Source organism: Melanaphis sacchari, unplaced genomic scaffold (genome assembly GCF_002803265.2).
Source record: "Melanaphis sacchari strain LSU unplaced genomic scaffold, SCAv2.0 Contig120_pilon_pilon, whole genome shotgun sequence".
NCBI classification, from domain to species: Eukaryota; Metazoa; Arthropoda; class Insecta; order Hemiptera; family Aphididae; genus Melanaphis; species Melanaphis sacchari.
The window spans coordinates 44478-59928 of record NW_020270473.1 but is presented as its reverse complement, the minus strand read 5'-3'; the positions used below and the strand labels follow the sequence as shown (position 1 = coordinate 59928).

General features: G+C 24.9%; 1 protein-coding gene across 1 annotated transcript; it reads left to right on the top strand.

Annotated features, from left to right (window-relative positions):
• The first annotated feature begins 11571 nt into the window (after positions 1-11571).
• On the top strand, positions 11572-13859 carry LOC112590854 (cathepsin B-like cysteine proteinase 4). The gene is made up of 6 exons (XM_025334436.1): positions 11572-11780; positions 12558-12788; positions 12907-13107; positions 13176-13323; positions 13413-13523; positions 13634-13859. Exons 1-6 carry the CDS (start codon positions 11661-11663, stop codon positions 13843-13845), a joined length of 1023 nt encoding a protein of 340 aa, XP_025190221.1. The 5' UTR covers positions 11572-11660; the 3' UTR covers positions 13846-13859.
• The last annotated feature ends 1592 nt before the right edge of the window (positions 13860-15451 follow it).

Below are 15451 nucleotides of genomic sequence, written 5' to 3'. Positions count from 1 at the left end.
CCGCGAATGCACATCCACCGTGGCTGTCTAGCTATGCCCGACATCTCGTCATTTAGTCTCGGTGTTATTCTTTGTATGATAAAATTCCTCGATGAATTAAAAAATTATAGTTGTATGCACATAGTAATATTATTTATTCGAATAATTATTTCAAACAATTATTCGATTGCTTACATATAGTTTATTTTAATGAAATATCTAAGTAAACGTTTACCAACAATATCAAGCATTCATAATCATGGTCTGAAACGAAGAAAAAATTAATTATGATCAAACACGACGATAAGTATAGTGTGCAGGGAACTTAAATCCCTTTATTGTTATAATCTCTGTGGTTATAGATCAAATGACATATTTTGTGATTCCAGCCCGTAATATTAAAAGTTTTGCCTGAACAATGTGGCCCGCATGCTAAGATTATATTGTCGATGCTATAAATCATGCTGATAAAATAAAAACAATTTATCATTATAAGTCAAGTATCAATACTGAAATTTTCATTTTAAAATTTAAGCCCTTAATCCTGCTTTACGCCGTTAAATATAGAATATTGTAGTATAGCAAGAAAAATAAATAATAATAATAATAAATAATATTGAGTATAAACTATGAACACATATTTAAAAAATGATTGTCTCGATATTAAATGAATATATTAGTATTGTACATTTGTTAACCTATACTCGTAAACGTGATAAATTTATAAAAGCGAAATACGAATTTCATACACCTAAGCAATATAAATCGATGATTGCAAATACGTGGCGATAGAATAACGAATTATGTACTCGCAATAAAACAAAATGTCAAAACATAACAAATAATTACATCATATACACAAAAAACTTATTTTCAGACCTTTTTATGTTTCTAAATGTTTTCTCTGCATTTAGTAATACTTTAATTTATACTAAATATTATAAAATAAAAAAATTCCAACAAGCCGCTATAATTACTTAGAAGTTATTTAAATAATATTTTATGGGTTTATTATTTGTTTATGACTTTATGAGTTCTAATGATAAAATTTAATTATTATTATCAAACTATAAACACGAACATTTATTTTTGTTTTCAAACTTCTTAAAACTAGACAATCTTCCATGTGTTCATATATGATTTATTGCAAATATAATGCATAAACGTTAATTTTAAAACCCATTGATAAACACAATCAGAGACAATTTGGGAAAACCTTATAAGTTTGGAATTTCTCTTCATCCAGTCCATATTTTTTGACAATATCTTGATATAACCATTTATAAAAAAAATTGGTAGGACATATGGGCGTGTGTAAACTTTTTCGCAAGTAATGTCAATATATTATAAAGTAGCTCAATTTTTAATTCCTTTCAAGCAGGCATAAATTAGAGTTTTTTTTTTTTTTTAATTTGTTTCACACAACTACAAATTTCATAAAACAATAGTCAATATTTACTAATTAATATAAATTTAATTGATGTTAAATTTTACTAAAATTTTGATTTTCAGTCAAAAGGATGTAAATTCTTAAACATATCAACACGTAAACTTAACTGTCAAAATGTCTAAACTTATTTCTATTTATAACAAGGTTTATAAGCATCCCCACTGTGCACGCCTATGGTCACAAGTGAGCTTTAAAAGTTAATATAGATTTTATAACATTTCATAAAAATACCTATCAATATTATTTTTTAATAGATAAGTAAATATTGTTATAAAAGCATTAAACCTCTTGATATTTTATCCTAGAAAAGCATATTAAAGTTTTTGAAAATAACATACAAATAACTTTTACAATTCAAGTTAAATTTAAGTTCTTGTACAACTCAAATTAAGGAAGTAATAAGATTCATCTGTATTAGATTTAAAAATTAAATTAAATTATACTAATGGGCACAAAATTGACAGTTAGTTTACAGAAAAATTCCAGTGATTTGAATATATTTTATTCAAAATATACGTTACATTTATTTTATTTAATATAAAATCGAAATTTCTCTACTAATTACTTTACGCAATTAATAATATATTTTTCAAACATTTTTTTTTTTTTTTTGTTAACCCGTAAGAGAAATTGTTTCAGCTTCTATCAATTAAAAAAAAATATATTTGACATAGCATAGACGTGCATTATTTAAATGCACTTTTGTTCAAATAATAATATTATAAGGGCGTATATTTTCATCAGAATAATATAAACAATAAAAATTATATCAAATAACAAAAACATGTAAAATCAGTAGTATTAAAATGTAAAATATGATGATAGTACAACATAATAATATTATTACCGTATAGCCTAACGTACACGCACTACAAACTTACTGAAAAAGAGCGTAGGTCATGTGCAAATCTTGTTGACGTGAATTACTGTAGGTAGTAGACACCCATATACCATAGTCCGTAGTCCGTAGTCGTTCCTATGAAACAATTTATGAAAACGAGAAGCGGACGGATACAAGAAACTTTATGCACAACTAGAATATTATTAAAGTTTACAGTGGGTTTTCATTTTAATTATTAAACAACTAAAAACTCTTTAGGCGCTAATGCATCAAATTATTAACTATTACATCTCTAAGAGATAATTTTTTGCTCCAAAATGACCTAAATGATCTTAATAATTGGTATAATTTAAAAAATGTATTTTTAAATATCAAGAAATTTAAAATTATTGTTTTTCTAAAACTCGTAATCCAATATCGTACGATTATTATTTAATTAACACCATTCTAGATCGATTTTTTTTTTTACAAGGATTTGAGAATTTATTTTGATCCATCCATCACATTTAATAACCGTTATATTCATATCCAAAATAAAGCTTCTTCTATGTTAAGCTTCATAAATCGTAGCTGTAAAGACTTAAATAATCCTTTAGCCGCTAAAGTTTAGCGTTTTAATCACAATATTGTTCCTTTGTCAGACCATTACTCGATTGTGGATCTATTGTGTGTTCGCCAAAATCAGTTGGTATCATAAAATCTGTTGAATCAATTTAAAACAGCCTTCAACGAATTATACAATTCATATGTGGAATTAAACGTTTCCCTCATTCATCATATCAGCATTTATTGTTATACTTAAAACTAGAAACTCTTTGAGAATCTCTTAATCATGCAGGTGAGTGGCGGCAGAGTAGTGCTGTACTACTAATCAGTTGTATACACCGTATATTATACAATATCTAACGAGGATCTAACAGTTATATTTTTGACGTGTATTGGTGATCGCTGAGCACTTAATCTAAGCATACTTCGAGGAACCAATTTTATCTGAAAATAATTTTATTCGATACAATATTATAATATTTTTAAATTATTGTATTTTATTTTTATATAATTGATATTAGTATAGTATTTAAATATTTAGCAAATTGCTTATTGTTTAAAAATTTTTTGAAAATAAAGGGGAAAGAGTACAACTCTTCTGAAAATACCACTGATTATATTAAGATATTCTAACAACATAACTGCATATCGCATTATTGTGTGACGCAATTAAAATATTAATTCTTGGTATACATAAATATTCAATAATACATTATTATACTTAAAAATTTACTATATTTTCGTTAATCATTATAGAACATAATATGAACCTATCATTATGCGTTATATGTATTGAAACTATTTTAATTATTTTTTAAATCCTCCATTGAATCAATCTTTAAACAATCAACCGTTTTATATTTTCAAGAATACGGTACAAAAGAATCTCGATAAAACTTTTTAGTAAAAATGTAGTTGTAAACATTTTATTAAATATTCTTAAAATGGTACTTTCAAGTAATCATCCCGACCGAATATGTTATAGTCCCAGTTCTACAACAGTACTTTTTGTCTCAATACTGATCAATTGTCTATTCTATTTTTATATGCTTCCTGAACAAATGTTTTATTAATATATTCTAGTTCGATATAAAATGTTGTTCTTTCAACCAATCCATCAAGCTTAATGTAATCAGCATACAACTCTTTGATCGCATTCACATATAGCACGATTTTTTTTTTTTTTAGTGATAGAATAAGATATTCTACATAAAAAATACATTTTAACGAAAGAAAATGATTATGGATTTTTAAAAATAAAACACCTGGTCTTTTTAGAAACTTCTAAAATGTTAACCAACGAGTTTATCATCTCAAGATTTTTAAAAGTTTCATTTTCATTATGTTTTTAATCTAACGTTCTCCGTCGTATCTCCAAACTTTGAGATAAATATATAATATATACCAAATACTAATTACCTATCTAAATTTTTAAGTAAATCTGGTAAATATATTCCCAATATACTTTATATTTATGAAAGTAATTACCAGTATTACTGTTTATATAATAGTATATTTTATAACATCCTACTAGTTCAACAGCTGACAATTTAGTATTTAAGATTTTTGAAGAAATAAAATAAAATTGTTCAACAGATTGTGTCCACCGTTTTCTTCGTTTAATTTTTCTAGACAATAACACATTTTTAACCAAACAAAATCACTATGCTCATAACCAATTAAAAATGATACTTATAATACAACCCACTCAAAACAATTAGAAGTTTGCACATTATATGTCATAGCAGTAGACGCAATTATGTTGTCTGAAAATGTGTACGTTTAATTATTCTTGAGTTTGTATTACGTTAGTTCACCTAACCTAACTCTTGTTATTTTAACGTTTAAGCAATTAATTCGTTAAAGCCAAAACTTTAGAATAATATTATTATACATATTAGGTATTAACACAAAACAGAAAACTCCAATTTAAGATCTTTGATCGTATTTTTAGTTTTTACCTTTTAGTATATTATGCGTGAAGCATATATACTCCGCGATAGATACGTGGAACTTTATACCAAGCAAATGCATTTTTAAATTTGTAAATAAAATTTACAATATAAAATACTTTGCCAAAGCAATAAACTGACTGACTTTATACTGGCAATTCAATCAAATCAGAGTAGACTAGTCGAGTTGACATTACAAACACATTTCTAAAAACAACTTATCGTATAATATGTACATTTAAAATAATATAGATATAATAATAAGTACCTAATACAATAGTAGTTTATATTGTTTTGTTAATTTGTCTTAAGTACTCTACCAGAAAATGAAAAAATAAGAAATAATAAGTATAGACACATCAATATCCAATTAGTATAAAGTTATCAACAGACGTTTATTAAAGCTATATATATATATATATATATATCGATTTATATTAATTATATTAATCATCATTAAATAGACACTTTAGATCTTTGGCTATGCGGCTATACCAAGATTTATAATATAATTGCGCATGTTTGTAGATGAATTGAAAAAATCTTTAAAAAAAATAAATAACACTATTGCTTATGCAATTATATACAACGTTGTCAAATCTATTGATTTGACCATATACCTAATAAATATATTTTATATTATTAATTGCACCATATACTTAATAAAATGTGAAAATGGCAATTACGCTTAAAACTTAATATGTATTCATATAATTAAAAATCTAGGTAACATCGTACGAAATTGTGTTTTACCCGTAACAAATAACTATAAATAAGTTTCTTTTTTTATGCATCATTACATTATAGTATTAAATTTCTAATTCATATTACGTTACCTGAAAGCCGCATTTGTTTTGAAGTAATTAAACGAATTGTCTTTTATCTAGATATTGTACTTTAAATTTTGTAATACAATAAATTGTTGTCACACAAAACCATCACCTTTTCAATATTTGAAATATTTCTGGAAGTTTCTGGTATCTTTTTTTACATAACATTGTTTAAATAATAATAAAACTGTCGTAAAGGGCATTTTACACGAACATAGTAATATAACATTAATAATTACATTCACAGATAAATTATAAAATAATATAATTTTCATTTATTTAATACATTTAATCGAAAAAAATTATTTTCCATTCGTAACGAACGTAACAACATGTTTTCCATCAATTGATGAGTTAATGATTATTCACATAATACTCTAATCTAATGTAATACTATAAACTCAACGTATAAGAATAAACCAACATTTTACCCTTTTCTACACTAGAGTCTAAAATAATAAAATGTATATCATTTTATTTTAGCAAAATAAATAAAAAACATCAAAACCTAAAATCTGAAAATTATTATTACAAACATTATTATAGAATGTTAAAAACATATAATAGGTATATTAGAATATGTTATATTTATTTTCAATTATTAGTCTATTAGCATAATTTCACGGCATTGCTGATAACTATCAATTACTACACTGTGATTAATTATTGTATTACAATTTACATTGCATTAATAATTTTGGTTTTCCCACCTGAATAATTTACGTACACTCGATTGCTATTCCCAAAATACCAAAATTATCACCTTCGGGTTATACCAGCTAGTGTCATACAAGGTTAACTTCTTAGTTCTTTCAAACGATGATGATCAAATTCAGATAACATCGTTGCGTCCCTAAAATAAATTTTCAGATAGCGTTCAAACATAAATCATTGATTCCCGAAACAACGTTTCTATGTATAAATAAAAATTTAAAAATAAAAATACAATACAATTTAATTTTGTACACAGATATCAGCCGTTTGTTCAGAAAACTATTGATACAGTCAACTCAAAATAGTATAACTAGTATGGTATATAAATTTATTTTTATTGAGTAAATAAGTTATACTTTTAAATTTCTTAACAGTATATCTGTATAATATATATTATACAAAGTGTAATTATTAGAATGCATTACAAGTACGATGTAAAAACGTATATAATGTATACATAAAACATAGTCTAAAAGGCTACAATAAAAAAAAAAAAAAATTTTTTATGTTATAATTTAATTTTTATAACTTATTAATCTTAAAAACTCGAAGGTTAAAATAAACCTTGCAGTTTATTTATTTTTTTTTTGAGCTTTCTTATCCTTAATGGACTTAATTCACGCTGAATATTTTTAGATCGTGTGTATTGTGCTAGTATTCTATTTACAATCTATTTTTTATTTAAAATACGTTATATGCAATCAGAATGTTTATTTAATTTTACTAATCACAAAAAAAACAGTTTTTCATATAACTATTTTTCATAAACTGAAATCAAGATATAAAAAAGGAAATAAGGCCACTTTTGGCCGTAATCGGGCGATGACTCTTATTTCGAGTCATTGAAGCTGTGGTTTAATCGTTTATGCATATCGCAATATTATATTATCAATGAAAAACAATTTATAAATAATAAAAGTACTATAGGCCTCTGCTACTTATTCCGTTGCTCGTTTTGCTCGCCAACCCTCCTAAGTTTAGCCACAAAAATAAGTACAAAGTATTAGTCTAAAATTCATGAAATCTAGAAAAAAAATCACGAAGCACTGACCAACATTTAATTTAAGTTACTACTAAGTAATGAATAATAATTATGTAAGGTTCCTACGTGTCAGGATGTTGATCTTTAAGGTTCTGAGCTGAGTGACGAATGTATTGATTTTACAATAACGCGTGGTTTTTTTTTTTATGGATGTGTACAACACGATAAATAATTGAAAAATGTTACGATTTTTAACATTATGTGTGGTTTTTCATAACAAATTGAATTTAGTTTATAAAAAGAAATTCAAAATCCCTAGTACTTTTTAAAATAATCCGGAAAAACAAATAGAAAAATTTCAAAACTTGAGCATAAAAAATAATTTTTTAATTTTCGCAATTTTTATGAATTTTGTTAAGCATCTAATTTAATAAATGCTTATAAAAAAATTTCTAACTAAAGATTTTTGATATTTTTTTAGATTAGAAATTATTTACTTTGATTTAAATTTTCAAGCATTTTACATAGAAATTTTTGGTGAATATTTCTAGGAAAAAAGCCAAAAAAAAAAAAAAAAAATGAAAATATCTCATGCTTATACACATAGTTTAAATTTGTTTTTCTTTATTATTGTTACACGATCTGTAACTGTAAGCGTAATAAGAGTATGAGTTATATAACTGAAAAAAATTTTAACAACTCGATTGAAGAAGCCACCCATTGTTAATCTAAGAAATAGATGAAAAATTTTTGACATTTTTTCGTAAATAAAAAAACAATTCTTTAAGTATTTGGTGAAAATGTCAAGTATTTATATACGGTTATTCGTTTTTAAGTTACACTAAAAAAATAAAATATATATTGTCAAAATTGGATTTGCATGAAAATCCTTATTTTTTATCACGTTCTTAAAATTAAATTTTGGAATTTTTTTACTTTGTGCTCTCGAAAATACCTACTGAATCCTACTTTTCACCAGACACCACCCCTATTTTTACAAATCAAAGCATTGTTTCCTCTGTAAAAAATATTAACTGACGCAAAAAAAAAAGGTCAATGTAAAATTAATAATACATCCATCGCTCCGCTCAGAATCTAAAATATGACACAATATTCCTAATATTAAAATTTATCTGCAAGCAATAAAAAAAAAAAAAAATCATTCTGGTTTTTCATAAGCATTTCAAGTTTAATTTTTTACGATCTTTGATATTATTTACTTGTAAAATGAAGATTTCTCCTCAAACGATTTTTGATTTTTGATATTTTGTTGTAATTCAAAAACGAAGAAACATAGATGTTTAAAATTTTCACAAAATGTGTACTTAATCACTTTCTGTACATAATATTATTTTAACTTTTTTGAGTTCTTCATAATCATTTTCAATTATTTTTAGTTTTATTCCTTTGAATGTCATTCAAAATTTTCGCGTGAAAAAAAACTTGATAATTTTAAAACATTCCGCATCGGTTTTTCTTTTTGATATACTAAAATATTTAGAATTCATAAAATCAACTTATTTTAAAAAGCATTTGAAGTTATAATTTTAACAAAATTTGTCAAAATCACAAAAAATTATAAAATGTTCAATTTTTTTAACTAAGGCTAAAAATTTAATACGAAATTGTTAACATGTGTTCATACTAAAACCAAAAAATATATGAAAATAGTTTTTTTTTTTTTTTTATGGACATTTTAATTTCAAATTTGAATGGAATTACATAGTTAAACAATGAATAATGATAGTCATTATCTTGTCATAATTTAAATACATTATTCATGATAACTAAAAACTTATCGCGATTTTATGATTTTTATTATAATATTATTCAATAACATTTTCAAAATAAATAGATTAATTAATAGATAATATTCACTTATTTATACTATGACAAGGTGAATAGTCTTACAGTAAAGTGATGTCGACTTAAAAATTAATAACAAAATTTTTTTTAACAACAAAAAAAAAAAAACAATGAGAAATCTACTAAATAACATTTACATGAATGAAATATTGCAAATGATTCATTACATAAACATTATAACAATTTGTTAATACTAATTTATATTCATATAGCCCATATAGGTAAAAATAAAATTATACATTTTTTGAATTATATAAAAATATTATATACGATAACGCCATCTAGCAAGTGAACTAATCATAAACTCCCTAAAATTGATTAAAAATTCGCCCACTAGATAACGAAATCATTTATGATTTTTTTGTTAATGCAAATAATGAACAATTTTATTTTTACGTTAATTATCAATAAAAATTAAATAAATGAACATGTTGACTGCCATAACACCGTCGTCAGTTACATCGTATCATTCATAGGTAGCCATACGATCGCCAGCTACTTAAAATTCAATATAGTTTTAAATAATAATAAATGAATAATAATTGTCGTTGAAATTATATACTTTAAATTCATAGTACCTTTTCATACTGTGGCAAAAAGGAGGAAATCACTATTTAATCAATATTTTGCATACCATTTTACGATATCTTAAATCATAATATTATCATACTCTGATTAAATATCAAATTAAAATATAATACAAATTACAATTAATTAAAAACTTTCAAAATACATTTTTCGTTCTACTAAAACGCTATGATTGAAATATTATAAGATCGTCAAAAATCGTATTTTATAAAATTAAAAATATCTTACAATTATAATTACAGTTTAAAATATTAAAGTTTCAGAACAAAATGACCTATGTGAGGATATACGTAAAACAAAATAACCTATGAGGTATCGAAATTCGTAGACATTTAATAAAGCTCTAAGCAGGGTCGGACTAGCCCGGACCATAGATCGCGGACGGGCCCCCGGCTAGTTTGGAATGTTTGGACCCCCAAACTTCATGTTCATATTTTAAATGTAAATAAGATTATCATTTATTCAAACATATCTTAACACTTTTAATGGTTCCTTATTGATCTTAGATTTATAAAATAAAATTAATATTATCTAACAACTGAATTGTAATAATAATTAATAGTAATATAATAATTGCTTGCGGGTCGTTCGACCACACGGCGTACCCGCGTATACACACACACACACATCAATTAATATAGTTAAGCTTAGATAAACGATTTATAAGTAATTCAAAATTACTAAATGATTGTATTTGCTTAGTTTTTTATTAATTGTAATTCAATAAAAAATGAAGTACATGCAAATACTTTACTAGAACTTTCAATTTTAACAAATATTGATAGAAACACACTTGCATATGAATTAGAACAATTTGATTTACATATTAATCCCATTACTAAAACATTTAAAGATACTTTCACATTTTTAACTGAAGTCTCCCAAATTCCTATTTATGAACATGAACTAGATTTATATCAAGACCAAGCATCTGAAATTGATCCATCCAACAATTGTAAAACATGTTATAACTATTTACGGTGTACTTTCAATGTGTTACATAATATAGTTCAACAGTCTGATTGTTTTAATAATATATATTATGCATATAAATTTGTATTAAAATTGCCATGTACTTAAGTTACTTGTGAAAGAATCTTTTCAAAATTAAAAAAATATTAAAACAAAATTAAGATCAGCTATTTCCCAAGAAACAATGGAAGCATTGTTATTGATGAATATTGAAAGAAATTTTGAAATTGATAAAGATAGTGTAATTGATATTATTGGAAAGAGTTCTAATGAATTTTTAAAACTGTTGTTTTAAAGTTGAATTATAAATTGAATTGTAATTTTAAATTTTAACTAGCCATTAATTTAAGTGTTTTAATTATTCAAATTAAAATGTTTATTAATTATTATCATATATCATTTAAGTATTGTTTCATGTTTGTTAGGTCAAACAAATTATTATAAATAATAATTTTATAGTATCTATATTATTTAGTATTTGAATAAAATACTTAACTTTTATGTAATTTAATATGTATTTTATTTTCATTTCATATAATAACTATCTTATTTAAATATAAAAATATAGAAGAAGAGGACGGAGATAACAATTTTTAGCCTAACCACTCTAACCCTAGCAAGGGCCCTTTGATAAGATCGCAGATTGGGCTTTTTGACGCCAGTCCGACTCTGGCTCTGATTGTATAAAAGGCAATTATTTAAATGAAAAATGTATTTGTATTATTTGTAATCATAACACTTGAAAATACTCAATAGTTTTCTGAGAAAAACTGACGAATAAAATATTAATTATTTTCTTCGAGTATTCCAAGTAGAATATACAATAGTATATAAACGGTGGAAATTTAAAAAAAGTTACTCATTGCACGATTATACTAGCAGTCTACAATACAGATTATTGTTTTATTTTATAGTACTTTTTAACAAAATAATTGCAATAATGGCAAGAGTTTTAATTTTATTGTCGGTCATCTTGTTCAGTGTCTATATGACAGAACAAGCATACTTTTTGGAAAAAGACCACATCGACCAAATCAACGAAAAAGTAACAACATGGAAGGTAAATTTTACAACATATATTTAATATTTTTAGTTGTATTTATATTTATTAATTACTTATACTAAGCATTACGCGTTAAGGTTAATTTATGCTCAATTTCAATTATTTTTTTTGCATCACATATTTGACATTCATACATGATTATACTCTATTAATCTAATACTTTTTATTTTCTAGATAATAAAGTATCTAAAAACTAATTAAGTTTAAAATTAGGAACTTCCAATTAGGTACATGCAAATTATAATAAAATATAATAAAACAAATAAGTATTTATTGGTAAATGATTATTTAAGCCCACATTACTTTTTTTAATTAAATTAGGTACTCGTATCATACATATTTTTAATTCTGATAGTTTATCGATTAGACATAGAGAGAATACACATATATAGACTAAAAGAGATCTATTTCTATTTTATATCAATAACATCATAAACTATATTTTTTTTACACATGATACATTTATAAATTATATTTTAAATATTTTAACTCATTTTAATTAAAAAATTATTCATAGAAACTTAGTAAATTATGAGCTCTAATGCAAAAAAACAAATTCATTGTTCTGCTGTATAATTAATTTAATCTAAATTACACTCTTTATGATTCATTGAGTAGATCACTGTAATGAAATTTAAGTTCAATGATAGTTATTGCATACTCATTGATTCAGAACAGAAACGATATATTATATTTATTCAGTATTTAAATTAATATAAAATAAAAAAATTATAAAGTATTTTCGATTTATGTTTATTTACCTATTTTAATTAGGCTGGTATCAACTTCGATCCTTCTACACTAAAAGACGACATTTTAAGACTTCTGGGATCTAAAGGTGTACAAAGTCCAGACAAACTTGACCACAAAATGTACAAATCAGAAGACGAGGAATACGATAATTTGTTCGGCAGAATTCCAAAAAAATTTGACGCGAGGAAAAAATGGAAACATTGTACAACTATTGGACGAGTCCGAGACCAAGGAAATTGTGGATCGTGTTGGGTATGTTTGTATATATTATATAATACGTAAAAATTATTTTTACTTAACTATATATATATATATATATATATAAATGACAAAAGTATAAAATTCATTTAACTGAATATCTATCTTACAGGCATTATCAACAAGCTCGGCGTTTGCTGACCGTCTTTGTATAGCTACAAATGGAGATTTCAATGAACTATTATCTGCAGAAGAAATAACTTTCTGCTGTCATTTGTGTGGGTTTGGCTGTCATGGAGGATACCCAATAAAAGCATGGGAACGTTTTAAGAAACACGGTCTTGTCACAGGAGGAGATTATGAATCAGGAGAGGTAACCAGTTATTAAATAGGAAGTACTTTTATATACGTCAATTTATTTTATTATTCGTATATTTTTAGGGCTGTGAACCATACAGAGTTTCTCCTTGCCCATTAGACGAACAAGGAAATAATACTTGCGCTGGAAAACCGATGGAAAAAAATCACAGATGCAAGAGAAAGTGTTACGGAGATCAAGACATTGATTTTAAAAGCGATCACAGATACAGTACGGTTTCTTCAGATATAATATTATTATATCAATAGCAATTATTAAATCTAATTTGTTTTTAAACTATTAAAAAATTATGATTTCAGCAAGAGATTATTATCGCCTTACATACTCAAGTATCCAAAAGGACCTTATGACTTATGGTCCCATTGAAGCATCTTTCGACGTGTATGATGATTTCCCCAGTTACAAATCAGGTAAATTAATATTACTTGTAACGAAGTTTTGCATTGTTTATACTTAAATTCTTGTTTAAATTGCTTATTGAAATTTCTGAACTAGTTGTCATAAATATTATTATTTTTAGGAGTCTACATTAAATCAGAAAATGCAACATATTTAGGAGGACACGCGGTAAAATTAATTGGATGGGGTGAAGAATACGGAGTCCCATATTGGTTGTTGGTTAACTCGTGGAACGAAGAATGGGGTGACAATGGTCTTTTCAAAATTCGAAGAGGTACAAATGAATGTAACATTGACAATTCGACTACTGCAGGTGTACCAGAAGTTTATTAAGTGTATCATTAATATTAACAATGTTAAATATTATATAATGAAATAAAATCAATTTTTATTGTTTTATATCTTTTTTTTTTTTTTTTATCTACTATTATAGAAATAATTCTTTACGTATTGATACACAACAATCCTTATTATTATGATTTTAAATACTAAATATAAAATTAAAATATTAAATCAATAATTGAATGGTTACCTATTAACTTTGCTTTAACTTCATAACCATAACATTCTATATTTTGGATATTCAATTAATTTTTATATGGTACATACTAAAAACTTTTTTTTTTTTTTTTTTCATTGAAAATCACTACATGAGGGCCGAACTGTTTTCACATTGCTTAACCCAACATACATACTATACACCTTAAACAAAGTATTTCACTTTGTTTTTATTAGTGTTTTAGCGTTTAAAGTCGAAGTTTAAAATATTGTTTCTTATATTTATGATTATCGTAGACGTGTTGCTAGCCAACATTTTTATTTCATAAACCGGTAACATTAATCGTATTTTTAAAATGTATGGTTTTTTTAAAAACTTCAGTATGATTAATATTATACATATCCATAAAACGGCAATGGACTACACAATGAGCAAACCAAAATAAATTGTACCTACTTAATTTTTAAAATCACGTAAAAAGTTTTTTCATATTTATTTCTAAATTTACAATGTACTAAAAAAATAGTAAACTTTTCGAATCACGTGTCAAAATTGATTTTTAATTCATTTATACAACTATATAAATATATAATATGTATACTAAATATATTAATTATTATTAAATAATACTATTGCATTATTTTTTATTAAACATACAATGTTCGTAAAGCTTCATATTTAAATATTTTATTATTTGTATTTGATTTATTTTGTAATAAATGTTTAAAAATAAATCCGAAATTTTTGGCCCCATCGAGCAATACTCAGCTTTGTACCCATCTATAAGATTTATTATATTAATTAAATGTCATCAAAAACTTTTTAAATACTTCATTAAAAATTGAAATCTCTAAGCCAAGTATTCTCCTTAATGGACAATATATGCTAAATTTTATATAAATTATAAAATATTAACACTTTAATATTATTAAACTCACCTCCGGATGATAGTTTATGCTTTCCAGTGGTCTCCGGTACATGTTTTGATCTTGTAACGATACATCGATAGTCCAGTTTTATCCATTGCCATTAACCTCTTGTGTTCATGCTCGTGTGTTGCTGCAAGGAGCACAAAGTATCCACCACTAATAGTATTTAAATTACCAGGAATTTTTACACGCTGAATGGATACTGTAAATACAAATATATTTTAATCTATCAAGTGTAAGTGATACACATTCATGGTAAAGTATATAGTTATTCAGTACTAGGTATTGCATTGCATTGACTCTTGAGACAGTTCATGAATTTCCATGATAACATAAAATAATATTTTAACTGTGTAAAATTATTTAATACAACGATATTAAATAAAATGATAATGTTTCATTTGATTTATCAAATTACTCGTCTGCGTAATGGAAATGAACTGGTATTATTTTGCCTTTATTTTGCTGGAACTTGGAAATGAGTTTTGTCAACAGATAACCTACATAGAAC